The following is a 27,366-nucleotide window of genomic DNA, read 5'->3' as shown; positions in this document are numbered from 1 at the left end:
GCTCTCTGAAAGTGAAGGGAAATGTGAAGTGTATGTCCTGGTTGTCTTTGTCTTCAGCCCAGTCCAGAGTGAACTTCTGTGTTAAGACTGTTTTCCCAATGCCAGCCACTCCCTTTGTCATCACTGTTCTGATTGGTTGGTCTCTTCCAGGTGTGGCTTTAAAGATGTCTTCTTGTCTGATGGTTGTTTCTGGTGTGTCTGGTTTCCTGGATGCTGTTTCAATCTGTCTGACCTCATGTTCATCATTGACCTCTCCAGCCCCTCCCTCTGTGATGTAGAGCTCTGTGTAGATCTGGTTCAGAAGGGTTGGGTTTCCTGCTTTAGAGATCCCCTCAAACACATGCTGGAACTTCTTCTTCAGGGAAGATTTTAGTTTATGTCGACAAACTGGAGCAAAATGTTCTGAATGGAAACACAAGATCGATAAGAACATAACATTCTAACATTTTAATTTCCCCTTCAAGGGGGCGAAATTAAAATGTTAGATCAATAAAAAAATATAACATTTTAATTTCCCCTCCTTGAACCGCCACCTTACCGTGGTGGAGGGGTTTGAGCACCCGAATGATCCTAGGAGAGCTATGTTGTCCGGGGCTTAATGCCCCTGGTAGGTTCTCCCAAGGCAAACAGGTTCTAGGTGACGGGTCAGACTAAGAGCAGTTCAAAGCCCCTTATGAATAACCTACTACCAAGGAAGTTTACGTTGCCCGGACTGGCGTTACCGGGGCCCCGGTGAATGAGAGGGTCGCCTCTAGGGCTGTCCCGATGATCATATTTTGATAATCGAAGCTTCGCAGACGTAAAATTGATCAAAATCGAAGCTTTGACAGCCGTGGGGGTGCACGATGGGGGAAGGGGGGGGGGTTGCGCGTGATCATAGTGGAAATAATGAAAGTCATGGCAAACAAGCACTGCATATCTCCAAACTCAGGATGGAAAAAATCAGGAAAAAAATTGATTACCATGGCAACGAACAAAGCTTTGATTTTTTGGGGTCAGCCCTAGTCGCCTCCCTGCGCCTTTGGGTCAGGGATAGGTCTCTCACCGTTGGTTCGGCTTACGGGCCCGAACAGCAGTGCAGAGTACCCAGCCTTCTTGGGCTGCGTTCCAAAAGCGTGTTGAGTCGCCCTCAGCACTTGCCCTCAGCACTTGCCCTCGGGGAAATCCCCGCCGCCATCATAAGGGCTGTTCCATTTCTCTAAACAGCTGAAGTGAACTTGGTGAGATCGACCCTTGAGGGCTGAGTGATCAAGTCAACATCGATGGTCACTCCAGAGCTGTATATCACCCACAATGCATTGCAGTGGTGCACGAAAAATACGTCCATGCGGTGGCGATAATGAACCTCAAGCACCAGTTGTGTGTTTACCACCAAAGAAGAAAATAAATGAAAGGGGTCAGTAAATATTCAATTCAATAAACTAGTTTAGCAGTGACATGTCAGAACAAACAATTTACAAGTGGTAGGCTAGTAGAGATATATAATAGGCAAACTTATTTGTCACAAAGAAAACGTGTCTAAAGAGCCTTTTTAATCTGACGTTTCATATTCACATAGTTGCTGTGCCTGTGTTGATGTGTAGTTGAATAAGGAATTTTAATCAGGATTGGTCTGATGAAGCAGAGCTCATCATCAGTGACAGACAGAGAAAGAGTAGTATATATTGATATTATAGAGTATTGAATTCCCCCCCCCCCCCCCCCCTTAAGAGGCAGTACAGCGCTACACCTACGACATGTGGTCGACCAGTGATTGTCCCAGCTGTTAGTGAACGAGGGCAGGTGCGTTCCGTTTACCTCTTGTACTCCTCCCCCGCCCACTTTCCCTCCACTCTCCAAGTGGCCTCCGTGTGACGTCATAGCAAGGGCTGAGGGCCAGAGATGTTCACAAGTCTTTTTTTGCAAGTCCAAGTCAAGTCTCAAGTCTTTGGTCACGAGTCCAAGTCAAGTCTCAAGTCTTTGAGGGGTGAGACTTCATCAAGTCTCAAGTCTTTGGTCACGAGTCCAAGTCAAGTCTCAAGTCTCTAAAAAATAAAAGTCTCCTGTCTCTTCTGGTTGTAATGACCCTTCTATCATCTGCTGCTACCCGGTCTACTAAAGATACTGCACAGCTATATCTAAAAGATTCAAAGCATTTACTGTATTATTATCACTCCTTTATCTATACAGTATTGATTAGTTGTTTATTATATGATCACTTTAAACAGGATATTGCAATGCAATATGAAGAAAACACACAATGAAAGCTTTCCTTTAAAGGAAACTGTATTCTGAGTCAAGAAAGAATCAAGGCTGCTCTGCCCCTCTGCACTGGCCTTTTCTCTCTTTTTTTGCTTTGTTGAATTCAGAAAACCCAGATGAACAACATGGAAAATGATTTAGGCTGTTAATTATAGGTCATTAGATCTGGGTGGTACCTATAGCTCACATCTTTATGTGCAGCAAAACCTTTCTGGATCCGCATCGTTGTTATTATTTTTTTAATTAGCTCCGTCAACTCATGGGGGCGTGTCGACGCGTACAGACTTCCATACGAGCCTTCAGTCATATTTCGCAGCAAAAACATAAATAAACAGGAGGATTTAGCCTACAATAGCCTGATATGTGCCCGTTATTCAGCAGCTAGTCCCCGTGAAGGAAAGTTTCACAACAAACGGGCGTTGTGCATGTAGGCTACGGACGGTGCCGCTATTAAAAAGGAAAAAAAAGCCGGTTCACAGTCGCCTGTCACTCACCCGCAGCAGCTGACTGCGCTGTCAGAGGAGCTCTGCTGTTCCTCTCTCTTTAGACACTGGTGTTTGGCTGCACTCTGTAGGAGTTAAATATGAAGATCTAACCTCCATCTGAATAACGTTACCGGCCATGTGGCGCTGCTCCGCTACTGTGTGTTAACGGCAAAAAAAAAAAGAAAAAAAAAGGTCGTCGGTCGTCCTGTCAGGAGGGAGACACGAGCCAAAAAAAATAAAGATTGTTCACGAGTCTCAAAACACGAGTCCGAGTCGAGTCTGAAGTCTTTAGGGCACGAGTCCAAGTCAAGTCTGAAGTCTCTGTGGGTGCGACTTAAGTGCGACTCGAGTTCGAGTCGCAAACTCGAGTCCCCATCTCTGCTGAGGGCAAGTGAGCGAGGGAAACTCAACCTGTTTTTGGAACGCAGCCCAGGAGTCCCTGGGAGGGGTGCTGGAAAGTGCTCCAGCTGGGGACTCCATTGTTCTACTGCGGGACTTCAACGCTCACGTGGGCAGCCACAGTGTCACCTGGAGGGGTGTGATTGGGAGGAACGGCCTCCCCGATCTGGACTTCTGTGCTAGCCATAGTTTATCCATAACAAACACCATGTTCGAGCATAAGGGTGTCCATCAGTGCACGTGGCACCAGGACACCCTAGGCCGGAGGTCAATGATCGACTTTGTAGGGGCGGTGTGTGGCGCAGTGGTTAAAGCGGCCGCCCCATGTGGAGGCTACAGTCCTCACTGCAGGCGTCCCCGGTTCGAATCCCGCGTCAGGCAGACCTTTCCTGCATGTCATTACCCCTCTCTCTGCCTCCCCCTTTCCTGTCTATCTCTACTGTGTATTGAAAAAAGCCCCCCCAAAAAAAAAAAGATCGACTTTGTTGTCGTGTCATCTGACCTCCGGCCGTATGTCTTGGACACTCGGGTGAAGAGAGGGGCTGAGCCAGTGGCGAAAGTACCATTAATGCAAGTAATGCCGTTGCATTAGGGCCCGTGGCCAAAAAAGGCCCGCGGTGAACGGTAAAAAATAATAATAATAATAATAAAACATAAAAAAAAAAAAGTATCAATTGGTGGTATAGGCTACTGTATTAAATCATCTTGGCTTTTACATCATTACTGTAATTCATTAACGTTATTCTGGATTATGAACATGCGCGCGGGCATAGCCAGGTGACAGTTCTCCTGTTGTCGGCAGCGCGGTGGCGCAGCGCCGTCCTGACCGTCTCTCCCTGTCTCTTTCTCTCTGTGTCTCTCACGAGCAGTGACACGTTCAGCACCGAGACAGCGGACAGCGCTGTCACTCACTCAGGGCCCCGGTCCAGACGGATACGGCTTTTTTGAATCTGGATAAATACTTTATTAATACCCGTTTTCGGGGGGGTGAAAACGGTATTTTTTTAAACGTGTCCCAGAGTGGGAAAATCTGAAAACGCCGCTCCAGTCTGGACGCCCAAAACAGATTTATCTGAAACGATGATGTCATGCCCCCCACCACTCTACCTGTAACCTGAGACACACACACCGCTGCAGCAGGCGACACAGTCTATGGACGTAACAACAACGGCCGACTGCCGTCGGGTCGCTCAGACGCTGCGGCTGAATCACACCTGTTTAATCATCAGTGATATTTACTCTGACACAACTCCCTGTCAACATTTAATCCATGTTTGAGTTTGAATACAGCGGGGGACTTTCCGTCTTCTTCTCTGTCTTTAGTGTTTATGTGTGGCAGCGCTACAGCGCCACACACGCTCCACACAGGCCTGGAGTAGCCTACATACTACAGTCTAACACCCCCCCCCCCCCCCCCCCCCCGTTGTTATTATAGGGCCCGCAGATTTTTTTTGCATTAGGGCCCGTAGCAGACAACTTTCGCCACTGGGCTGAGCTGTCAACTGATCACCACCTGAGTTGGATTCGCTGGCAGGGTAGGAAACTGGACAGACTTGGCAGACCCAAGCATATCGTGAGGGTCTGTTGGGAATGTCTGGCAAACGTGAAATCTGGTGTTTATCGTGCGCTCCCTTTTCACACTCCTGCCCTCAATCTGCATAGAAGTTAATATTAGGCCTACTGTATATGAATACAACTAGTGAGGGGGAAAACAACTAGTGAGGGGGAAAAAACAGACACATGGACACTACAAAAATGAAACACTGTAACTCCTGTGACAGTGACTACAGCTGGCCACAGCTGGCCACGGTACTCCAGGTCAGCCCCACGTGTCAATCACGGGCTACAGAGGTTCAGTGCAACGTGTGGGCACGTGAATTAATATTATCATTGATGACGTTGCCAGGAAAGATCCGATTTGTCTGTTTAGACTGCAGACGCACTGGCAGATATCCGATTTGTATCTGATTTAGTTCCACATATAACGGGGGCCTGAATCTGATCTGACAATATCCGATTCCATGCGTATTTGTCCCGTTTACACATACAGTTCCGATCTGAGCCACTTGAGAGAAAAAATCGGAATTGGGCCACTTGAACCATGCAGTGTAAAGTCAGCCTAAGTCACCGGTTCTGTTCATTATCTTTATGGACAGAATTTCTAGGCGCAGCCGGAGGGGGTCCGGTTCAGGAGCCACCGGATTTCGTCTCTGCTTTTTGCGGATGGTGTCATCCTGTTGGCTCCCTCGAGCCAGGACCTTCAGCATGCACTGCGGCGGTTTGCAGCTGAGTGTGAAGCGGCTGGGATGAGAATCAGCACCTCCAAGTCCGAGGCCATGGTTCTCAACCGGAAAAAGGTGGCTTGCCCCCTCCAGGTCGGGGGAGAGTTCCTGCCTCGGGTGGAGAAGTTTGAGGCCTTGTCCACATGAGCCCGGGTATTTTTGAAACTGGAGTTTTGCTCCGCGTTTACACGAGTGGTGTAATAAAAGATTCTCCGTACACACGCAACCGTGGAATCCGCTACCAAGTGACGCAATGCACGTGTGGAAGGCTGTTTTAACCAATCAAAATACAGTGGAAACCGCTTATGGATCAAAAGGCTTGGGACGGAATCATTTCTATACAAATGCTGTTTAAATAATTCGTTATCAAGAAATCCGCTTATAGTGTTCATTTTTGGTCATTTTATGGATGAAAACATGCGCAAAAACAAAATTTAGTTTTGTCTTACATCTGATCAGCTGATCCATGTCCTCCTTTAAAGTCAGCGCCTAAGCCCTTTGAGTAGTCGCTCTTAAAAGACAGACAGCTGGGTCCAGGAGAGTCTGGTCTCTGCTGCTGGATCCTGAAACAACAACACAACTGATAAATCTGCATGTTGGATAAAAAAGCATGATGAAAAATATCTTATTAATAAACACAACAACTGACTTTGTTGAATGACCACACTCTATAAAAATCAACAACTTAAGTGTGAATAATTTTACATTTTCATAAGAATCATCTGCAAAGGTACTATCGAGTTACAAATGTGAATGATTTCCTTTTCTTAAAGCAGAAGTAAGCGATCCGGTCGTTTTGGCTAACTTCTTGTCAGCTGATGGAGTTAGCAGTCCCCGCCCTCGTCATGGATCTATTGGTCCTCATCCCTACGTCACCACATTCACGCGCATCCCTTGGCTGCACACACAGAGAGGACCGCCCCTTTATGCCGTTCTTTCTCCTTGTTGGATAAAGGTTGTAGGATACAAGGAAAGTTTTCTCCTCGGCTTACAGCAGAGCAGAGTGACTGACAGACCCGTGTTTCGGACCAAACACTCTATGTAAGTGATTGCTGTCGGAAGATAGAACTATTTAAGACTTATATTAACACAAATATTCCGCTTACTTCTGCTTTAAATTGTTAAACAATCATCAAGTGCTGCACATCTTCAGAAAAAGGACAGTCTGAGCAAACTATTTAATAGTTCATATCCTAAATAAACAACAAACCTTGATTTGTTCCTTTTTCCTGTAAAGAAAAGCTGTAAACTATAACAATGATGATTTCACCTCAGTAAATGTCATTTATCTGTGTGTTTTGTTCTATAGATGAGTTGAAGTTTCAGTCTTTATCTGAGTTTTGCTCGTTCTCTTTTTCAGTATTTATGGACGTTTGTTCGTCTGCTCCTGTAAAAGGCTGCTGCTTCATGTAACTGTGTGTAACTCATGTGATCCTCTGTCTCTGCTCTCTGTGTCTGACATCACTCTGAACTCACTAGAAACCACTCATCAGCCCCTCGTCCTGTTGCACACCTCAAAGCTGCCACCAGGAGGCGACTTGATGCAGCCAAAATCACCATATTCTTTCTACCAGGTGGAAACAAGACCACGAACATTTAGTGCAAATGAAAGGATCCCCCAATTCCAATCCGCCCACTAAAGACTCGAGCCCTGAACCCTCACTGACTAAAGTGACGTCAGCTCCAAGTGACAGAGTGTGAGAGTCTGTGAGGGTCCAGATGCTGTAAATATGAATGGAACAGCACTTACACATTCTCACAACACGTTACCTTGACAACAACATGTTGTTGACTCCGGTCTTGGGCCGATAATTTACCGTACTTTCAACACGCACAAGGTGTGTGAGGTGGACGGACTCAAAACAAAATGTTCCCGGATCAGATCTGCTCAAATCATCATCAATAATCACAAACTGCACACGTTAATACTGACAGTAAACTTATTCTTTTTTTTCTTTCTTTCTTTTTTTTGGTTGTTGCTCTTGTCCATTAACAATAAAGAGACAGCGGAGCTCTCTCTGACTACGTGTGGTTTACTTTTTTTTTTTTAACACTTGCGTTCCGACGGCATCTCATGTGTTTGACTCATGGATGTATTATTATTATATATATTTGACTTCACAACGCTATGAACTGTGGGTAATTCCCCTACCCAAAGTCAGCATCGGTGCTGACTTACGGTAAGGGGGCAGTAAGGCCTCATTCACTGACTCACTGACTTGATGATCTGACAATGGAACAGCCCTCACACACTCACGGACTTCCCGTGAACGCGCCTCTAAGTCAGTGAGTCCGTGAGGGGTCGGATTGGAATTGGGCTAAAGATTTCAACCCTGTGGTTTCTTCCTGTTTTAAGTAGATGGTTCTGACATATTTCCTGTTGCTACTGAGCTGCACTGTGTGCACAATGTGTGTCTGAGTTATAGCTCAGATTTTATAGAGAATCGTTGAAATTTGACTCCACAGGAAGAATGTTAAAAAGCTTTGAAATTTAGTTTTGTCTTACAGCTGATCAGTTGATCCACGTCCTCCTTTAAAGTCAGCGCCTAAGCCCTTTGAGTAGTTGCTCTTTAAAGACAGACAGCTGGGTTCAGGAGAGTCTGGTCTCTGCTGCTGGATCCTGAAACAACAACACAGTGATAAATCTGCATGCTGGATAAAATGAAATATATATTAATAATAAACACAACAACTGACTTTTAGAGAGAAAAGTCTTTCTGACTGTTTTAAATTCTGACCTTTGACCTCTGGTCTGGCTCTGATGCTCCCCACGCCGTTTCTTAGAGGGAAGGGCTCCCTCCTCTCTGTCCTCAGACTGATCCATGCTGCTGAGGTCACATCCACATCAGCTCACACACACTTTGTGGCTTCACCTGCAGAGGAAACACACATCATTCTGCTACAGCTGATTATTCAACACATAACAACTGGGCCTCAACTTATTTCACCTCACAGCTCCACTAACACAACATTCAGTCATTTCACTCACACTGGAAATTCAAAGATAGATTATAGCTGCTGTGCAGCAATGGGTCGGGTCTGGGCTAATTTTGGCAAATTCTGAGCAAAAAACAGGAGAATAGGAAGACAAGACAGTTGTCCTTATAATGTTCAATTTGCACCAGTTGAGGATTGAACCCACAACCCGTGGAATCAAAGACCGTTGTCTATCACACTGAGCTAATTGCCAAGTGGCAGTTCAACAGTGGCTTCACAAATTGAGTAAGCCATTCACTGTCGTGTAGGCAGATTTGAAACCACAGTAAAAAGAAAAATCAGTTTTTGAGGTAAAATTCTGATATGTATTTGACAAACATCTACTGTGACTCTAAGATGTTAGGAGCCTTCGCACATGGTCCAGTCCAAGCTATTTGGATTTTTAAATTTAGAGGCTTGCTGTGATGCCACCATCAGTACAACTGTCTTGTGTTTCGTGTTGAGGACATCTGACATTTTGATCTGTCATCATCATCATCACCCTTGCTGGGTCTCGAACTCACAATCTCTGACACCAAGAACCAGCTCTTAACTCGCTGAGCTAATTAGCTGGTAGTGAGACCTGCTGTGTAGCTTCATTTATCCACTCAGGGAGTCAATGCCCGGGCAGCTGTTGTGATGAAATGGTCAAAATGTCAGAAATTCAGTTATCTAAACAAAAATCTGATAATACATAAATTGCATCTTGACAGCATGGAAATGTTGGTGATTTGTTTTTAATGATACGTGTTTTGCTTCATAAGAGAAAATATGATGTTTAAAAATTCCAGTCTCACATTGACTGCAGTTGATCCCATGAGAGCAGAATTCAAAATGTTCTCAAAAATTCCTTTTTTGAGATAAAATTCTGATATTTGCTAAACTTCATCAACCATGACTCCAAAATATTCTCATTTTTTTAAGGAAGATTGAAAATGTATTTATCAAGAATTGGATGGTATATGTTTACAGTAGTGTTTACAGTCAAACGTTTTCATGCACTGTAGGCTCAATTTTTGCTTAATCAAAAATCCGAGAAACAAATTTTGTGGAGGACGGTCTGGAGATGCTCTGTAGCAAGTTTGGTGTCAATTGAGCAAAAACTGTGGGAGGAGATACATTTTAAAAGTTTTACAGTTATTGAAAAAAACAGAGTGATGGACTTCATAATTTGTAATGAGTTTAAGTGGACAAAAGTTTCAGCAGTATTGAGGCTACATTGTGGTGAAGTTTCAACACTGTAGCATCTACCGTTGGTTTGGTAGGAATTTTTAAAGTTTTTAAATTTAAACGCTTAGGGCACATGTCCTTGGAGTTGAGTGAATCTGGCATGGGGTCGGATGTTTCTGTTTGGTGAGTTTTCACCCATGGGAAGTATGACTTCCTTGGAAGAAGAAGAAGAAGAAGAAGAAGAAGAAGAAGAAGAAGAAGAAGAAGAAGAAGAAGAAGAAGAAGAAGAAGAAGAAGAAGAAAGAATTCCTAGGAATACAATAGGTTCCCGGCAGCTTAGCCTCAAATGTCAGAAAATACAGACAAATGACGCATTCAAGTTCCTCTCAGGCTGAGGCCACGTCTTCAAATGTCAATCAGAGAGACTAAAAAAAATTCAGTTTACAGTCAAATCAGAGTAAACAAAGAAATCTTTGGTCTTTGAAGCTGAAAACTGAAAATTTCTGTTTGTAAAATGTTGATTGAACAACTGTTGTTGTTCTAAATGATTATTCACAACAATATTGATCATTTTGATCCAATAATGAAAAACTTAATAAGTGTGGAAAAAAATACTCAAGGGAAGTACAAGTACTTCAAAACTGTACTGCAGTAAATGGCTTTGATTTGACAGTGTTCAGCATCAGTCTTCAATCATCAATAAAATCTCAGGAAAACACTGATTACAACATGAAGTGTTTGGTATTGATCAGTGATAGTCAACAACATTCAATATTGATCAATAAAAGTCAGCACTGATCAGACTAATATTAATCAATAGACTGTAGCTGTTGAAGCAGCAGCCTCTGACTCACTTGATGTGGTGTTCACTGCCACACTGAGTCCACATCAGTCCTGTAGTGTAAATCTAATGACAGACCACTCACCACAGACAAAGTCCCAGCTGTTCTCCAGCGGCTGTCCGGACGGGCTCAGGCCGCATTTAGTGGCTCAGACAGCGGGAGAGCAGCGGCTCATCTCCGCCTCCTCCACAGGCTGATTCAGGTGGTAAAGCTGCCTCCAGTCACCAGGAAGTGGAGCTGCACACAAAGAACCACTCTGTGTTCAACTACTGACCATCCACTAACTTCTGCTTTTCTACCGACAACATCCATACAACATGGAGGACACGGCTCTGTCGGTCCAGACTTTACAGTTACAGCTCTGACTCAGCTACAGTAACATTATAATAATATAATACAACAACAACACAACGACACAATGATAAGTTGAAGGGCAGAGAATAACGACAGTGTTATCGAGGAAAGCATTAAGACTTTTCACGTTACCTTCCCAGGAGAAAATAAACTGCGGCACAACCGCTGGGTCAAAAGTAAAAGTAAAAAGTAACAGGAAACTTAAGGCGACGAGGGGCGGGGGGACTGCACACAAGAGCAGAGACAAAAACAAATTAGTTGTTTCAAATTAGTTGTTTCTCAAACTTGACGTTATTAAATCAGAATCAATGTTTACAGTTTGATGTGTGTGCAGTGTGCACACAAGGGTTTTAGAGAATATTTTACAGGCTCCACATTGGAGGCCATGAGCAGAAAATGTCTTGTCTTTTTTTTCTTTTCTTTTTTCACATATCAAAGTTAAAAAAGATATAACATATAAAATCCAAAATAATGTGAAGGGGAAATGCCAAAAAACCCTCCAGGGTGGCATTCTCCGACTACAGTTCTAAGCTAATGAACATACATTTCTGAGGTACAAAAATCATTCATTCGTTCATACATAATAAATACAAACATGGTTTAACATGATTTAACATTGTACAATGCAATACAAAAGCTTGATAAACATATGATAAGAAATATAAAATAATCCCACTGCCCCCTGGTGGTGAATGTAGATGTGAGGCTGTGTGTAGGACTGAATGAATGAAGACGTTTGCAATTGCAACATATGAAAATAACACAATAAAAGAAGAGTAAAAAACAAATCAAATAGTTCAGACAAGTGTTACAACAAACAAAACAAACCCAAAAAGAAACACTGTGAAAAGGAGCAGGGAGAAGCAGAAGCTCATCTGACCCCTTCTCCACTGCTCAATAATTAGTTCCCAGGTCACCAATTAATCATCTGTTAAATTTGTCATATTCATCAACTGCTCAAAATGTTTGAGCCCACACACCCATAAAGAGCTTCTTTGCCTATGTTCATATTTATAAAACAATAAATTATGTAATGAATCAATAAAGTGAGAGAACAGCAGGTGACTGTCAGGGCCCTTCTTCCTCCCTGTACTTCATCAGCAACATGTTGCTCTTTGAATTGACTAATGCTTGGACATTGCTTTAGCTCTGCACTCAATCCGTTCCACAGCTTCACTCCATCCATACGGACACATCGATGTGTAGGGATAGCCTACTTGGATGTTTACAAAATATTTACATTTTTACATGTATTTGTTTTGTGCATGTTTTAGATTTGCAGCTTATTTTGTCGTCTATTATCACAAACTACCTAACTAACTATTATCACACCGAGAAACTTGTTTTCGTTAACTCTGAGTCAACACTGTCTATTGATCAATATGTAATGATTGAGTGTGTTTAAAGCAGAAGTAAGTGATATATTTGTGTTATAATATAAGTCTTAAATAGTTATATCTTCCGACAGCAATCACTTACATAGAGTGTTTGGACCGAAACACGGGTCTGTCAGTCACTCTGCTCTGCTCTGAGCCGAGGAGAAAACATTTATCGTATCCTACAGTTTTTATCCAATGAGGAGAGAGAACGGCATGCAGGGCTGTGTGTGCAGTCTAGTGCAGCCAAGGGACGCCGTGAATGTGGTGACGTAGGGACGAGGACTGTTATGGTGCGTTCAAGGAAACTCGTAACTCGTGACCTGTGAAGTCGTACCAGTTCGATCTGGTACGAGTTCACGGGTCGGAAGTTACGAGTGGCCGTTATAGTGCACTTTTCACAGGTAAAACAGGTCGGAAAAACACGAGTGGGTTGCCTGGAATGCTACAAAGTCGTAAGTTGTGACTTGAGGCTGTAATTTACGGTTTCAAAAGCCTGCCTGGAACGCAGCATTAGCCAAAACGACCGGATCGCTTACTTCTGCTTTAAAGCCTTTTGTGAGATCAGTGAATACTCCAGTTGCATACTGTTTGTGGTGCATTGACCAACGTTGTCTATCCCCAGCGCTACAACTTCAGTCCTTCTAAGTAGACTAATTAAAAAGAAAATTAAAAAGGAAATTACATAACGTGTACATTTTTCTTGCTTCATATATTATAGACAAATTAATTCTTTTTCCATTTTCACTCATTTTGATCAGGACAAATTTCATGACTTTGATTGGATTTGTAAACATAAGAAATGTGCACTGGAAGTTTGTGGGGAGTATGGTACTCATGTAGTACTATGTACCTTTATAGCATTTAAAGCAGAAGTGAGTGATATATTTGTGTTAATATAAGTCTTAAATAGTTATATCTTCCGACAGCAATCACTTACATAGAGTGTTTGGACTGAAACACGGGTCTCTCAGTCCCTCTGCTCTGCTCTGAGCCGAAGAGAAAACATTTATCGTATCCTACAGTTTTTATCCAATGAGGAGAGAGAACGGCATGCAGGGCTGTGTGTGCAGCCAAGGAACGCCGTGAATGTGGTGACGTAGCGACGAGGACTGTTATGGTGCGTTCAAGGAAACTCGTATTTTTCCGACCGTGAAGTGGTACCAGTTCGATCTGGTACGAGTTCACCGGTCGGAAGTTACGAGTGGCCGTTATAGTGACTTTCACCGGTAAAACAGGTCGGAAAAACACGAGTGGGTTGCCTGGAACGCTACAAAGTCGTAAGTTGTGACTTGAAGCTGTAATTTACGATTTCAAAAGCCTGCCTGGAACGCAGCATTAGCGAGAACGACCGGATCACTCACTTCTGCTTTAAGTGCAGTTAATTGTTTGTGTATTTAAATTATATAAACCTTACAATTGGTCGGCTATAAGAATTTATAACCACCAATAATCATGTAGCCAAATACAATAAAATATACTGTATTTATTTTGGTAATTTCACCTCTAATAGTGACAGGTTAATTTTCTGACATTTGTATCTTATGCAAGATAAATAACATTAATTATCAGTGTGTCATTTGTAGTCCCTGCTCATTTGTCAGCAAGTTATCACTTCTCAGCCTAAGAAATGACATGTGTGAGCATGAGACTTGAGAGCCCTGTCTAAAATATGACATTAAAGACAGTTTACAGTGTGTCTGGTACATAAATTAAATATAAAGTGTGTCCTAAATATGTTGTGTCACTAAAGTCGGTTAAAGACAGTACTAAATAAATGCCATGTTGCAGTTGCACCAAAAGTTTGCACATGGATTCATGTTGACGCCGTCAGTTCCCGGTTCGTCCTGCGGCGGCGCTGTGACGTCAGCTGGTTCCTCTTGTTTCCGGAGTCGTTGACCCGGAAGAGCGGAAGCGCTTTAATACGAACATGTTGACAGCAACATGCAGCTGCGGACTGAAGTAAAAACTGAGTCCAGCTGCTGAAATGTACTAAATTATGTTTATGTGGATTAACAGTTGTTTATTTGACTAAATTCTCTCTGCGGAGAAAATGATTAACATGAACCGGAAGTGAAAACAGGACTGAACTAAGCCCACGACTTTAATTTAGCTACTATTAGCGGCTAAACTGAGACATTAATGATGGACAAAGGTAAGTTGTACTTTTTATTTTCTCCTCCTACAACACTGTTTTTAAAGTATTGTTGTGTATTTCATGTGCGCTGTTTACTAATATATTAATGGGTCAAATAATTCAGTCACACAAATGATTCAGGTTTTATTATAATAATAATTTGAGTGGAAGTTGCAAAGAAAACTAAAGCCAATCATTTACAGTCAGTTGGAGGAAATTATTTTACATGCTTAAAAAAAGAAAAAGGAGGTTTAACATTAGACAACAACATTGAAACAGACTTTTTAGATATAATTTAGGTGGACTGTAGACTCTAATATACAAGTGTTAAGCTGAAATCCTGTCGACTTATCACCAATAATTAATAGTCAATTAATCATTTCAGTTACTGTGACATTTTGTGATTTCCACTGTGATTATTTTACTGTTTTTAAATTTGTCACATATCAGCCACTTTTAACAAGGCAATTTGTTGACACCAACTTTGGCGTATGGACAATATAATGATTATTTTTCTCTCTTTCTCATATTTTATAGGCAATATACTCGTCAGATTCAGATGATTCAGTTCATTATTCAGTTATGGGGGCGGGACTAGATAAGCTTTTGCTTCTCCCGCTTTCCCTTTCGGCCATGTATTGACATGCCCGAAATAAACAAATTGATTGATTGATTCATCAATAATGAAAATGATTAGTTAAACTGTTCAGATCTTATCATAGAATTAAAGACTAGATGACTGCATGAAATAAAAATTGTCGGTTTCTTTGTCTTACAGTGGGGAAATACTCTAAACTAAGTCATTAGGAACTAGAGAGATTTATAGTAAAAGCACAAACAAATTAAAGCAGAAGTAAGCGATCCGGTCATTTTGGCTAATGCTGCGTTCCAGGCAGGCTTTTGAAACCGTAAATTACAGCTTCAAGTCACGACTTACGACTTTGTAGCGTTCCAGGCAACCCACTCGTGTTTTTCTGACCTGTTTTACCTGTGAAAGTCACTATAACGGCCACTCGTAACTTCCGACCCGTGAACTCGATCGAACTGGTACGACTTCACAGGTCGGAAAAACACGAGTTACGGGTTGCCTCGAACGCACCATAACTTCTTGTCAGCCGATGGAGTTAGCAGGCCCCGCCCTCGTCATGGATCTATTGGTCCTCGTCCCTACGTCACCACATTCATGCGCATCCCTTGGCTACACACACAGCCCTGCATGCCGTTCTCTCTCCTCATTGGATAAAAACTGTAGGATACGAGAAAAGTTTTCTCCTCGGCTCAGAGCAGAGTAGAGTGACTGAGAGACCCGTGTTTCGGTCCAAACACTCTATGTAAGTGATTGCTGTCGGAAGATATAACTATTTAAAGCAGATATCAGTGGAATGTTTTTGTTAATATAATTCCTAAATAGTCCTATTTTCCGTCAGCAATCACTTACATGAAGTATTTAAGCCTAAACACGAGTCTCTCCGTCACTCTGCTCTGCTGTAACCCGAGGAGAAAATTTTCCTTGTGGGATACAAGTGTTATCCAATGAGGAGAGAGAACGGCATGAAGGGCTGTGTGTGCAGCCAAGGGATGCGCGTGAATGTGGTGACGTAGCACGAGGACCAATTGATGCCTGACAAGGGCGGGGGCTGCTAACTCATGGTGCGTTCAAAGAAACTCGTACTTTGTGTTTTTCCTTCCTGTGAAGTCATACCAGTTCGATCTGGTACGAGTTCACGGGTCGGAAGTTACGAGTGGCCGTTATAGGGAACTTTCACAGACAACAGGATGGTAAAAACACGAGCTACGGGTTACCTGGAACGCTACCAAGTCGTAGTTGTGACTTGAAGCTGTAACTTACGGTTTCAAAAGCCTGCCTTGAACGCAGCATTAGCCGAAACGGCCGTGAAGCTGATATCTGCTTTAAGACTTATATTAACACAAAAATATCACTTACTTCTGCTTTAACAAAGACAATAATATGTTAAACAAAGTAATGACATTTGTAATATACACACATGAAAGCAGCAGTATTGTTGGGGATATAATGAGAAATATTTTTCCTTTTTTCTTTTTTGTGTTTTCAGACTCAGCAGTTCTCCATGGCGCCTTCCTCTCGGCCAATCAGCTGTGCCGTTCCTCCTCCTCCTCCCTGTCGTCCCTTCAGAAAGCCGACTGGAGCAGCGTGGGCCGTCCGGTCCTGGAGGCCGTGACAGAGATCTGCGGTCGGGATGCGACCGGCTGCTGGAGGTCGAAGGTCGTCTGTGCCGTGTGGCTGAAGCTGCTGAGCGGAGAAGCCGAGGAGGACGACGACGTGGAGACGGCGTGGAGGGAAAACCCATTCTTCGCTCTGGTGAACGGCCTGCCCGACCTCAACCGCGTCGTCCTGCTGGAGCTGGTGAAGTCGACGGCGGCCGCGGACGTTTTCGCCGGTTTCCTGCTGCGGCTCCCTCGGCCTCAGATCTGCGCGGAGCTGGAGCGGCTGGTTCGGTTCGTGGCGAGCAGCCCGGTCCGAGAGGAGGACGTGCAGCTGCTTCTGGACGTGTGGTGGGAGCTGTGGAAGGGAAGAAGAGAAAACAGAGACCAGAAACCAGGAGGAGGAGGAGAAAGCATCGAGCTGGCGTTTGCCGCCCAGTTTGCTCGTCTGTCGTCTCAGTCTCCTCCTCGTCAGGCCGCCAAGAGGTTAAAGCTGGACACGACGTCGACGACAGATCAACCGACCGGCGCCGACGACGTCCTGCAGCTTCTCCTCCGGGCGCTTGGAGACGTGAAAGATCACGTGACCTCAGCGGATCTCCGCCTGCGAGCCGTCGCCGTCGCCCTCGATTCGCTCTACACAACCTCGCTCATCGACAAACAGGTGCTGAACATATTAACACTTTTTGGCATTTTTCTAGATGTCTTGGTAGTGTTCGTTGTTGTTGTTGTTGTTGTTTTTTTTATTCTTCCTGTGTTTGTGTGCTTGTTTGTTTACTGTTTTCAGCGTTGTGTTTTTGTTTTTAAAGGGACAACGAGGAGTTTTGGAAAAGCGAAGCGTTTTCTCACTACATTTATGAGCCTCCGCGCACCGTGAAATTCTTTGACCGGCGCAAGACAGACTCATGTTTTCATTCATCAAGAATTAAAGTCAGAGGTTCGAAGACGATCACATACCGTCGTAGTTCCGACCATAAACGGCGATTCGGCGGCGTTATTCTCATGACTCGCCACGAAACCGAAAGTAAAGAAATGCTGGTCGGCTCGCCCAGCATTTCCGCCACCACTAATAATAACAAAATAACGATAGAGACAGAACGATATATTTATTGAAAATGGGCCCATTAACAAGTGTGGGTAGCGGAGATTCATCCACAATAACGTGAGACTTTTTTATAACCAAATAGAAACTCCTCGTTGTCCCTTTAATTGTTTTTCTTGTGTACTTGTTTGTTGTGTTTATTTTCGATTGACTTTTTAATATAATAAAAAAATATAATTGACAAACAGGTGACGCTTCCGACTAAAGAGAAGATGCTCGTGTTGTCTAAAGCCGTCGGCCTCAGAGAGAAGAAGAAGAAGAACGGCGAGAAGCTGAGCCCCAAACTCGTCCTGGAGGCTCAGAGAGACCTGCACGCCGCTTGCACGCCGTCTCAGTTTCAGCCCAGCAGCGTGAAGCCGGCTGAGGCCTTGAAGCTGATCGCAGAGCTGACGCAGGTTTGGCTCGGCGGCGGCGGCGTCCTGACATCAACATCACACGACGACTCTGATCTCCGTTACTCTGCGTTCAAACTGCAGCAGAGTCTCCGGAGAGTCCTGGCGGCGCTGGAGGAACCGGACCAGGACGCCGACGTGGTCGCAGAGACGGAGAAACTCAGAGGTTTGACGACGTCTCTGCAGTTCCCTGACGTCCGGACGGCGCCCGAGGCGGAGGTGAAGGTGGCGGCGATCATCATCAGTCACCGTCTGGACGACTATCAGGACGTCGCTGCGTTATTCGCTGGCGAGACGAGCTGGGCCGCCGCCGCCGGTGACGAGCGCTGGTTGGACTGCGTGGAAAAGAACCAGGCGGCGTTCCGGCAGCACGCCACGCTGCTGCGCCTCGTCTCCACCCTCATGAGTCAGCTGCACAGCGGCGGCGGCTCGGACGTGGACGTGAGCCGCTGCAGGAAGCTGATGAAAGTCGCCGCAGACATTTTCTCGGCTCTGTCGTTAGACGACAAGAACAAGTTGCTGGCGGCCATGTTGGCGTTGTCCCCCCAGGGTTTCTGCGGGCGCTCCGTCCCCTCGGCCGTGACCGACGGGTTCCAGCAGGAGCTCAACATGGCGTTCAACTGCATCATCCAGGGAGGGGGCGGAGCCTCGGCAGCTCTGTCGCAGGGTAACCTCAACACAGCCGCCGCTTTGGTGGCTCGAGTGGCGTTTCAGAACCCGGAGGCGGCGCTCAGGTCGTGTTGTCACTCCGCCGTTTTCAACAAGGGGGCGTTCGCTCTGATGGCGAAGATCCTGCAGCTGCTGCCGGGACTCGGAGGACGGACAGTGAGACAAGACGCCGACGAAGGAGAAGACAGTTTGCTCTGCCGGTGTCTGCAGGACGTGATCCAGAACAAACCGCTGTCGGCCGGCGAGAAGGAGCAGCTCCTCCGGTTCCTGAGTCTCCTCATGACGCCCGGCGCCCAGGAGGAGGAGGAGGAGGAGGAGAAGGAGGAGGAGGAAGGTGACGAGAGGAGGCGGAGCTTCCTGTCGCCTCAGGAGGTCGTGAACACGTTCGTCCTGCCGAACCTCTGCAGCACGAGTGAGTGAGCGAGCTGTGACGTCATCACTGTGGTGGTTAATGTAAACACAAAACACTGATGCTGCTCTGTTGTCCTGCAGGAAACGTGTCCTGTGACTCGGAGCTGAGCGTCCAGCTGCTCCACGCCGCTCTGAGCGTTGACGTCCAGGACGCAGCGTCGTCTCCTCACTGGGTGATGAGCTGCTCTCCCTTCCCTTTGCTCTACGTCCTGGCGGAGCTGCACAGTCAGACGCTCAGGTTGGTTTCAGCCTCAGACGGTCAGGCAGGAAACTAGTGACGTGATAAACAATTGATAAAATAATTGAATATAATTCAACAAAGTGCATAAAGGAGATAACCGATATAGCATACTATATATACTGTATATATAAACAAGTGTGTGTCAAGACTTTGCCAATATAAACTGTGATTTTTCTTTCAAAAAGTTTATTTGTATAAAAACTCTGAATAAAAAGAACACACTGTTTATTTTTTACACTTTTAGAGTCAGAACAGTTATAATGGCAAGGCAAGTTTATTTGTACTGCCCATTTTTACAGTTTGCCTCTTGTAATAAATAATAATAAACTTTACTTATGTAGTCCTTTTTTAACAAAGTTACAAAGTGCTGTACAGGTAAAATAAAATAAGATAATTAAAACAGACAAATGGCGATTCATCCAATGAAAAATTACATGTAAAATCCTTTGGCTCATGGTATTTAAAACTGGAAAAGAAAATACTGTATAAAGTCCCCAAAAATAAGTTGCACCAAGATTTGTATTTCACACTTCCTATAATATCATACATCATTGCAAAATATAATAATAATATTTTCCTCATCATGTTTGTATCTGTAGGTTCGGCGAGCAGCCACCAGGGAGCGCTGTCCACCACTGGTCCATGGACACCACGGAGCTGCTGGTGCTGGTTCTGTCCAGACTGGGTCGGGTGGTGGGGGCGGCGGTGGCGTCGGCCCCTAGCCGCTGGTCCAGAGCTCTGTTCTGGATCTACAACAAGACGGAGGATCTGGACTGGACGGTCCGGTTCCACCTGAAGCCCGTCTGGGGTGACCACTTCAAGAACGAGGTCCCTTCGTCTCTGCTGGACGTGTGTGATTTACCTGAGCAGGTAAAAACCTCATGTCAGGTTTATTCTGGGATATGTCTACAAAATAAAAGCTTTTCACAATATTATACATGGATGCAAACAGCGCGCCGAAAAGCGAAACTCGCTTTTTTCATGACCAATTAGGTGACTTGTGTGAATCGTTCAGATCCGAAGAGTTTTTGTTTTTGGGAGGGGGGGGGGGTCTCAGCGTCTCATTAAAGCGGCGTGTATCCGCATACATCGGTGCGACGGCGACGCCGTTTTTCCCCCCGTGCATGTGGAGCTGTGCGCCGCGGACATGCACGGTTCCCTACGTTGCTGTGTCAGGCAGGTGTTTCCACGGAGCTCTGCCCCGTTTCAGAGGTGAAGGAAGCCCTAAAGACGTCGCCTCCGCGATGTAGAATGTGTTCAATTAAAGTGAAACTAACACATTATATAGGCCTATATGTCCATTACACACTGAATGAAACATCACATGTCTTTATTTATTCAGTTTATTTTAATAGTAATAATTATGACTAACATTCAGTGAAGACCTAAAAATCAGTATCTCCAAAATAGAAATGGAATTTTGTAAGCATTTTTAATATAGAAATGTTGACCTTCTGGAAAACTATGTCTATATGCACTCAATACTTGGTTGGGGTTGAACTACTGGAAATTGCCTTTCCGTGATATTGTAATGTACTTATTTGTTAATGGTGAGTTCAGCGTGAGAATTTGCCTCATTAAAAACGTTCGAACGTCAGTTTCCACCTTCGAATGTTCTCATTTTGACTAACATTCGAATTGTATTCGAATAGCGAAGTTCGTTCTGACAGCCCTAGCGGTCAGTGTGATGAGTATTTTATAATGAGTGCACCTGCTTGGTTATCAATGAAAATGTATGGCTCACTAATAATCTATGAATATAATTATTTCTTAATTCATATATAGAAACTGTATATCAAGTATATAGTAAATATAGAAACAGTCGATCCATCCATCCATCCATCTTGTTCCATTCATCCGGTCCCGGGTCGCGGGGGCAGCAGCCTGAGCAGGGACACCCAGACTTCCCTCTCCCCAGACACTTCCTCCAGCTCTTCCGGGAGGTTCCCTAGATGTTCCCAGGCCAGCCGGGTGACATAGTCACTCCAGCGTGTCCTGGGACTTCCCAGGGGTCTCCGACCGGCGGAACATGCCCGGAACACCTCCCGAGGGAGGCGTCCAGGAGGCATCCGATACAGATGCCCAAGGCACCTCATCTGGCTCCACTCGATGTGGAGGAGCAGCGGCTCTACTCCGAGTTCCTCCCGGGTGACAGAGCTCCTCACCCTATCTCTAAGGGAGCGCCCCACCACCCTGCGGAGGAAGTCATTTCGGCCGCTTGTATCCGAGATCTTGTTCTTTTGGTCATGACCCAGAGTTCATGACCATAGATGAGTGTGGGAACGTAGATCGACCGGTAAATCGAGAGCTTTGCCTTTCGGCTCAGCTCCTTCTTCACCACGACGGACCGATACAATGGCCGCATTACTGCGGCCACTGCACTGATCCGCCTGTCAATCTCATTCTCCATCCTCCACCTGAGGCAGGAACTCTCCTCCGACCTGGAGGGTGCAAGCAACCTTTTTACGGTAGAGAACCATGGCCTCGGACTTGGAGGTGCTGATTCCCATCCCAGCTGCAAACCGCCCCAGTGCATGCTGAAGGTCCTGGCTCGAAAGAACCAACAGAACAACATCATCTGCAAAAAGCAGAGATGAGATCTAGTGGCTCCCGAACCAGACCCCCTCCAGCCCTTGGCTGCGCCTAGAAATTCTGTCCATAAAGATAATGAACAGAACCGGTGACAAAGGGCAGCCCTACTGGAGTCCAACATGCACTGGGAACAGGTCTAACTTACTGCTGGCCATGCGAACCAAGCTCCTGCTCCGGTCGTACAGGGACTGTACAGCCCTTAGCAGAGGGCCTCCGACCCCATTCTCCCAGAGCACCTCAGAATGCCACGAGGGACACAGTTGAATGCCTTCTCCCAAGTCCACAAAGGACATGTGGACTGGCTGGGCAAACTCCACTAACCCTCAAGCACCCTGTGGAGGGTGTAGAGCTGGTCTAGTGTTCCATGGCCAGGACGAAAACCTGCTTCCGAAAACGAGCTTCCGAACTACCTCAGTGACTTCAGCTTGGGTGATGAATGAATCAACCTCTGGGTCCTCCGCCTCTGCTTCCTCTACGGAAGGTGTGACAGTGGGATTGAGGAGATCCTTATTCCTTCCACCGCCCAACAATGTCCCCAGTCGAGGTCTACAGCTCCTCACCTCCACTGTAAACAGTGTTGGCGGAGCACTGCTTCCTCCTCCTGAGGCGTCGGATGGTTTGCCAGAATTTCTTTGCGGCCGACCGGTAGTCTTCCTCTATGGTCTCCCCGAACTTCTCCCAGACCCAAGTTTTTGCTTCCACAACCACCCGAGCTGCAGCACGCCTGGCTTGCCATTACCCGTCAGCTGCCTCAGGAGTCCTTTGAGTCAACCAGACTCGATAGGACTCCTTCAGCTTGACGACATCCCTTACTTCCGGTGTCCACCACCGAGTTCGGGGATTGCTGCCGCGACAGGCGCCGGAGACCTTACGGCCACAGCTCCGAGCGGCTGCGTCAACAATGGAAGTGGAGAACATGGTCCACTCGGACTCAGTGTCTCCAGCCTCCCTCGGAATCCGGTCAAAGCTCCCCCGGAGGTGGGAGTTGAAGACCTCCCTGACAGGGGATTCTGCCAGACGTTCCCAGCAGACCCTCACGATACGCTTGGGTCTTCCAGGTCTGACCAGCTTCCTCCCCTGCCAGCGGATCCAACTCACCACCAGGTGGTGATCAGTTGACAGCTCAGCCCCTCTCTTCACCCGAGTGTCCAAGACATACGGCCGGAGGTCAGATGACACGACTACAAAGTCGATCATTGACCTCCGTCCTAGGGTGTCCTGGTGCCACGTGCACTGATGGACACCCTTATGCTCGAACATGGTGTTTGTTATGGACAGACTGTGACTAGCACAGAAGTCCAACAGCAAAGCACCACTCGGATTCATATTGGGGAGGCCGTTCCTCCCAATCACACCTCTCCAGGTAACACTGTCGCTGCCCACGTGAGCGTTGAAGTCCCCCAGCAGAACGATGGAGTCCCCGGTTGGAGCACTTTCCAGCACCCCTCCCAAGGCCTCCAAGAAGGCCGGGTACTCTGCACTGCTGTTCGGCCTGTAGGCCAAAACAACAGTCAGAGACCTATCCCCGACCCGAAGGCGCAGGGAGGCGACCCTCTCATTCAGCGGGGAGAACTCCAACACATGGCGGCTGAGCTGGGGAGCCACACCAGCTCGCCGCCTCTCACCATGGGCAACTCCAGAGTGGAAGAGAGTCCAACCTCTCTCAAGGAGTTGGGTACCGGAGCCCAGGCTGTGCGTGGAGGTGAGCCTGACTATCTCTAGCCGATACCTCTCAACCTCCCGCACGAGCTCAGGCTCTTTCTCCCCCAGCGAGGTGACATTCTATGTCCCTAGAGCCAGAGTCGTTGTCCGGGCATTGGGTCAGCGGGGCCCCCGCCCACGACTGCCACCCAGAAGACATCGCACCGACCCCTTATGATCCTTCCGTCACTCCTTTGGGCTGCACCCAGCCGGATCCCGTGGGCAGAGACCCGGCCACCAGACGCTCGCCTGCGAGCCCCAACCCCAGGCCTGGCTCCAGGGTGGGGGCCCGGTGATGCCAATCTGGGCGACGTGCACTTCCTTGATACTTTCTTCTTCATAGGGCTTTGGAACTGCTCTTAGTCTGATCCGTCACCTAGGACTGTTTGCCTTGGGAGACCCTACCAGGGGCATTAAGCCCCGGACAACATAGCTCCCAGGATCATTCAGGTGCTCAAACTCATCCACCACGATAAGGTGGCAGTTCAAGGAGGAGAGAACAGTCAATATTTTGCAAAAATATGTAAATAAGTCCAAGTAAATCGCTTAGTCCAATAGTACCACTAACAATACAATAACATAAAATAGTTGAAGTTTTACCTTTTTATATTTTCTTTCTTAAGGTTTCTTTTTTCTTAATTTGTTCCTGATTGTAATACATTTTTAATGTTTTTATTTGTAAGTTTTTAATCTCTGTGGAGCTCTTTGTGTTGCACTCTGAATGAAAAGTGCTATATAAATAAAAAAGTCTTTAAATATCAGTGTTTTCCATGTTTATGACTGACGTCTCACTCTCTCTCTCTGCAGGACTGGTCCGGTCTGGACCTGCCTCAGTACGGACCCGGTACCGGCCTCCTGGCCTGGATGGAGTGCTGCTCCGTATCGGACGCTCTCCGCTCCACCATGTTGTCCCGCCTCTCACTGGACCGGCGCCGTGCCGACCACGTCAACATGTTCAGCAAAGGGCTGCTGGTGGCTCTGACCCAGACTCTGCCCTGCTGCTCCCCGGCCCAGTGGACGCGGCTCCTCGGCGCCCTGAGGGAGCTCGTCTCCTCCGGCCGCCTCCACGTGCCCTTCTCCCTGGAGTACGTGGACTTCCTGCCGCTGCTGGACCTGCGGCGGTTCTCCTGCGAGCTGCGCGTGTCCGTCCTGCTGCTGCGCGTCCTGCAGCTGCTCTGCGGCTCCAGCTGCTCCCACTGGCTGCCGGCGGACGGCTGGGCGCACGTCGGCCGGCTGTACGCCCTCGCCGTGAGGGAGACCATGAGCTCGGTCAGAACCAAGCTGCCTCTGCCGTCTCCTCCCGGCGCGTGGACCGCCTCGGCTTCGTCATCGCCTCCTAAAGCGGCGGTGGCGGCGGCGGCATCCAGAGACCCGGCTCATCCTCCTCCTCCTCCTCCCTGCGGCTCGGTCCTCATCTCTAAAACGTCTCCGGTAGGGCTGGGACGATATGCTTTTCTCCCGATTCGATTCCTCTACGATTTATTGTATGCCGATTCGATTTAAATTGCGATTCTACGATATTGCTGATTCTCTCGATTTTTAGTCTGCAATTTTAACATTTATCTGCACACAAATACTGTAGGAGCCTATAAATTAACATACTCCATTATAAAGTGAACTTAAACCCTTTTCAAAACCTGGACTCTCTGTATGTAAAAAAGGCTAACAAATGCACATTGCACAATATTTTTGAAAAAAAATTGATTTAAAAATCGTCAAAAAAGATATCGCGATATTTATGTGAATCGATTTTTCTCCCACCCCTAGTCTCCGGTGAAATCAGAGGAGACGCAGATGAAGCAGGAGTTGGAGACGGACCTCAGCCAGGAGGTTCTGTTTGTCCTCAGCCAGTTGTTCTGCCACGTCCAACACGTCCAGGTGAGAATACGTATCAATGACACTGGATTCTGATTGGCTGGAAGCTGTGGACTGACGTAACATTCGTGAACGACACAACACTGGCGTTTTCTTCCTGCAACTTTAGTCATTTCTAGCAAATAATAAAATTCACGCTCTCCAGCAGCTGAAGTTTACTCTGCTGAACTGAACAGGACACATTTTTATCTTCAATTCAGTTTAGTTTTACATTATTTATTGTAGTTTTTATTTATTTATTTGTTTTTTAAATAAGTTTTCTTTTTTTACATATTGTTTGGGGCTTTTTGCCTTTTAATTGATAGGACAGTTGACAGTTGAGGACAGGAAACAAGCTGTGATTGGCTGTTCCTCCTGCTCCCTCTACCTGACTGGTGGAGAATCTTCGGTCTGCTGTGGATTTTGGCAAATACGATTACAGGCTGTAGGTGGAGCCAGAGGAGTCGGATTTTGTCCTAAATTACCCATTTAATGTCTGACCATCAGAATATAGTGACAGTTCCAGCAAATATGACTGAATAATTGTTATCAACTGAAGCTTTAACTGCTAGTTTTAGTTTTAGTATTAGTTTTAATAACCCTGATACATCACCCCCTCATCTGTTCCTAACAACAGAGCAGCTAGAGGTAGACATATACAAACACCACAACTAAACTGCAATAATTCACTGTCTGCATCACAATCTACAAAGTTGTTGAACAAAGCTGTCAGACAATTAGACATGAAAATATGTAAAATTTCAGGACTGTCGTGGGACAACAATGTCAAGTCAAGTCACAGTTCATTTTTCATAAAGCACATTTAAAGGGACAACGAGGAGTTTTGGAAAAGCGAAGCGTTTTCACACAACATTTATGAGCCTCCACGCGCACCGTGAAATTCTTTGACCAGCGCAAGACAGACTCATGTTTTCATTCATCAAGAATTAAAGTCAGAGGGTCGAATACGATCACATACCGTCGTAGTTCCGACCATAAATAGCGATTCAGCGGCGTTATTCTCATAACTCGCCACGAAACCGAAAGTAAAGAAACGCTGGTCGGCTCGACCAGCGTTTCCGCCACCACTAATAATAACAAAATAACGATAGAGACAAAACGATGTATTTATCAAAAATGGGCCCGTTAACAAGTGTGGGTAGCGGAGATTCATCCACATTAACGTGAGACTTTTTTATTGTCGTGGAATTTTTCGTTCTGCCGACGGAGAAACTCCTCGTTGTCCCTTTTAATAAACAACCTCAGTTGACTGAAGTGTTGTACAGTTATACAAAATTACAATATTTAGTCTGACTCATATCTCTCTCTCCCTCCCTCTCTCTCTCTCAGGTGATGATGCCTGGCGGTGAGTGCGAGCCGCTCTTCCTGTCCAGTCTGGAGATCCTCAGCCACTACGAAGCCGTCATGGCCGCCTTCCCCGACAGCAGCAGCGCGTTGGAGAGCGACAACACCCGGCACTTCTTCAGCACCATCACCGACAACCTGCAGAACCTGGAGATGAAGCTGGTGCTGCAGCAGAAGATCTCACAGCTGGTGTCGGCAGAAACACAGTGATCCTCACATTTTGTTTCAGTGTTTTCAGTCAAATCAAAGAGTTTTTCTTTTCAAAATAATGTGTTGGAATAAAAACCCACATTTTCACAGCAAATATCTTTTTATGCCTCTGATTTATTTCTACTCTAAAAGTTAAACTGTTACAGTTAATTGAGTTTAACATAAACATCACCACAGATAAAGACGAAATAAAATAAATATGTGACACTGCAGCGTTGAGGTCAGCTGGTCCTTTATGTTCATGTGTCTCCTTAAATGATAAGATATCTTTATATACGTGCCACGGTGTCGAAACTCACAATAACAAATAATAAAACCTATAAAAAGGAGTTTACGGTGCTGAGTTCAAGTGTTCTTAGGAAATGTGTGACTTCCCATTCAGT

General features: G+C 45.9%; 2 protein-coding genes across 4 annotated transcripts in view; one reads left to right on the top strand and one right to left on the bottom strand.

Moving 5' to 3' along the window:
• The window catches only part of LOC310996441 (uncharacterized protein), a 54,146-nt gene extending 43,551 nt beyond the window's left edge, over nucleotides 1–10,595 (bottom strand). For both annotated transcript variants that reach the window (XM_083985840.1, XM_083985841.1), the window contains exons 1-4: nucleotides 10,480–10,595; nucleotides 8,146–8,280; nucleotides 7,914–8,027; nucleotides 5,857–5,970 (exon numbers count right to left, since the gene is read on the bottom strand). In XM_083985840.1, the coding sequence (XP_083841966.1) occupies nucleotides 5,857–5,970; nucleotides 7,914–8,027; nucleotides 8,146–8,231 (314 nt within the window). In that variant the 5' untranslated portion in view covers nucleotides 8,232–8,280; nucleotides 10,480–10,595. The remainder of the gene's footprint in view (nucleotides 1–5,856; nucleotides 5,971–7,913; nucleotides 8,028–8,145; nucleotides 8,281–10,479) is intronic.
• A 3,455-nt stretch (nucleotides 10,596–14,050) lies between these two features.
• Nucleotides 14,051–27,023, top strand: gemin4 (gem (nuclear organelle) associated protein 4). 2 transcript variants are annotated; one of them, XM_083985390.1, is made up of 9 exons: nucleotides 14,066–14,087; nucleotides 14,239–14,280; nucleotides 16,338–17,110; nucleotides 17,737–19,021; nucleotides 19,102–19,258; nucleotides 19,861–20,131; nucleotides 24,362–24,985; nucleotides 25,322–25,432; nucleotides 26,759–27,023. In XM_083985390.1, exons 2-9 carry the CDS (start codon nucleotides 14,268–14,270, stop codon nucleotides 26,981–26,983), a joined length of 3,459 nt encoding a protein of 1,152 aa, XP_083841516.1. In that variant the 5' UTR covers nucleotides 14,066–14,087; nucleotides 14,239–14,267; the 3' UTR covers nucleotides 26,984–27,023. The 2 variants fall into 2 exon arrangements, with proteins under 2 accessions (XP_083841515.1, XP_083841516.1); XM_083985389.1 differs by having other exon boundaries at nucleotides 14,051–14,280.
• The last annotated feature ends 343 nt before the right edge of the window (nucleotides 27,024–27,366 follow it).

This window comes from Trachurus trachurus (assembly GCF_905171665.1).
Source record: "Trachurus trachurus genome assembly, chromosome: 13".
Classification (NCBI taxonomy): domain Eukaryota; kingdom Metazoa; phylum Chordata; class Actinopteri; order Carangiformes; family Carangidae; genus Trachurus; species Trachurus trachurus.
The sequence above is the reverse complement of the archived record's forward strand: the minus strand, read 5'-3'. Positions and strand labels throughout refer to the sequence as shown.

Excerpts from the sequence above, each read along its gene's own strand:
- gemin4 (XM_083985389.1), top strand. Across the intron at positions 17,111-17,736 it reads CCTCGCTCATCGACAAACAG|GTGACGCTTCCGACTAAAGA; the intron begins GTGCTGAACATA and ends ATTGACAAACAG. Across the intron at positions 24,986-25,321 it reads TCATCTCTAAAACGTCTCCG|TCTCCGGTGAAATCAGAGGA; the intron begins GTAGGGCTGGGA and ends TCCCACCCCTAG.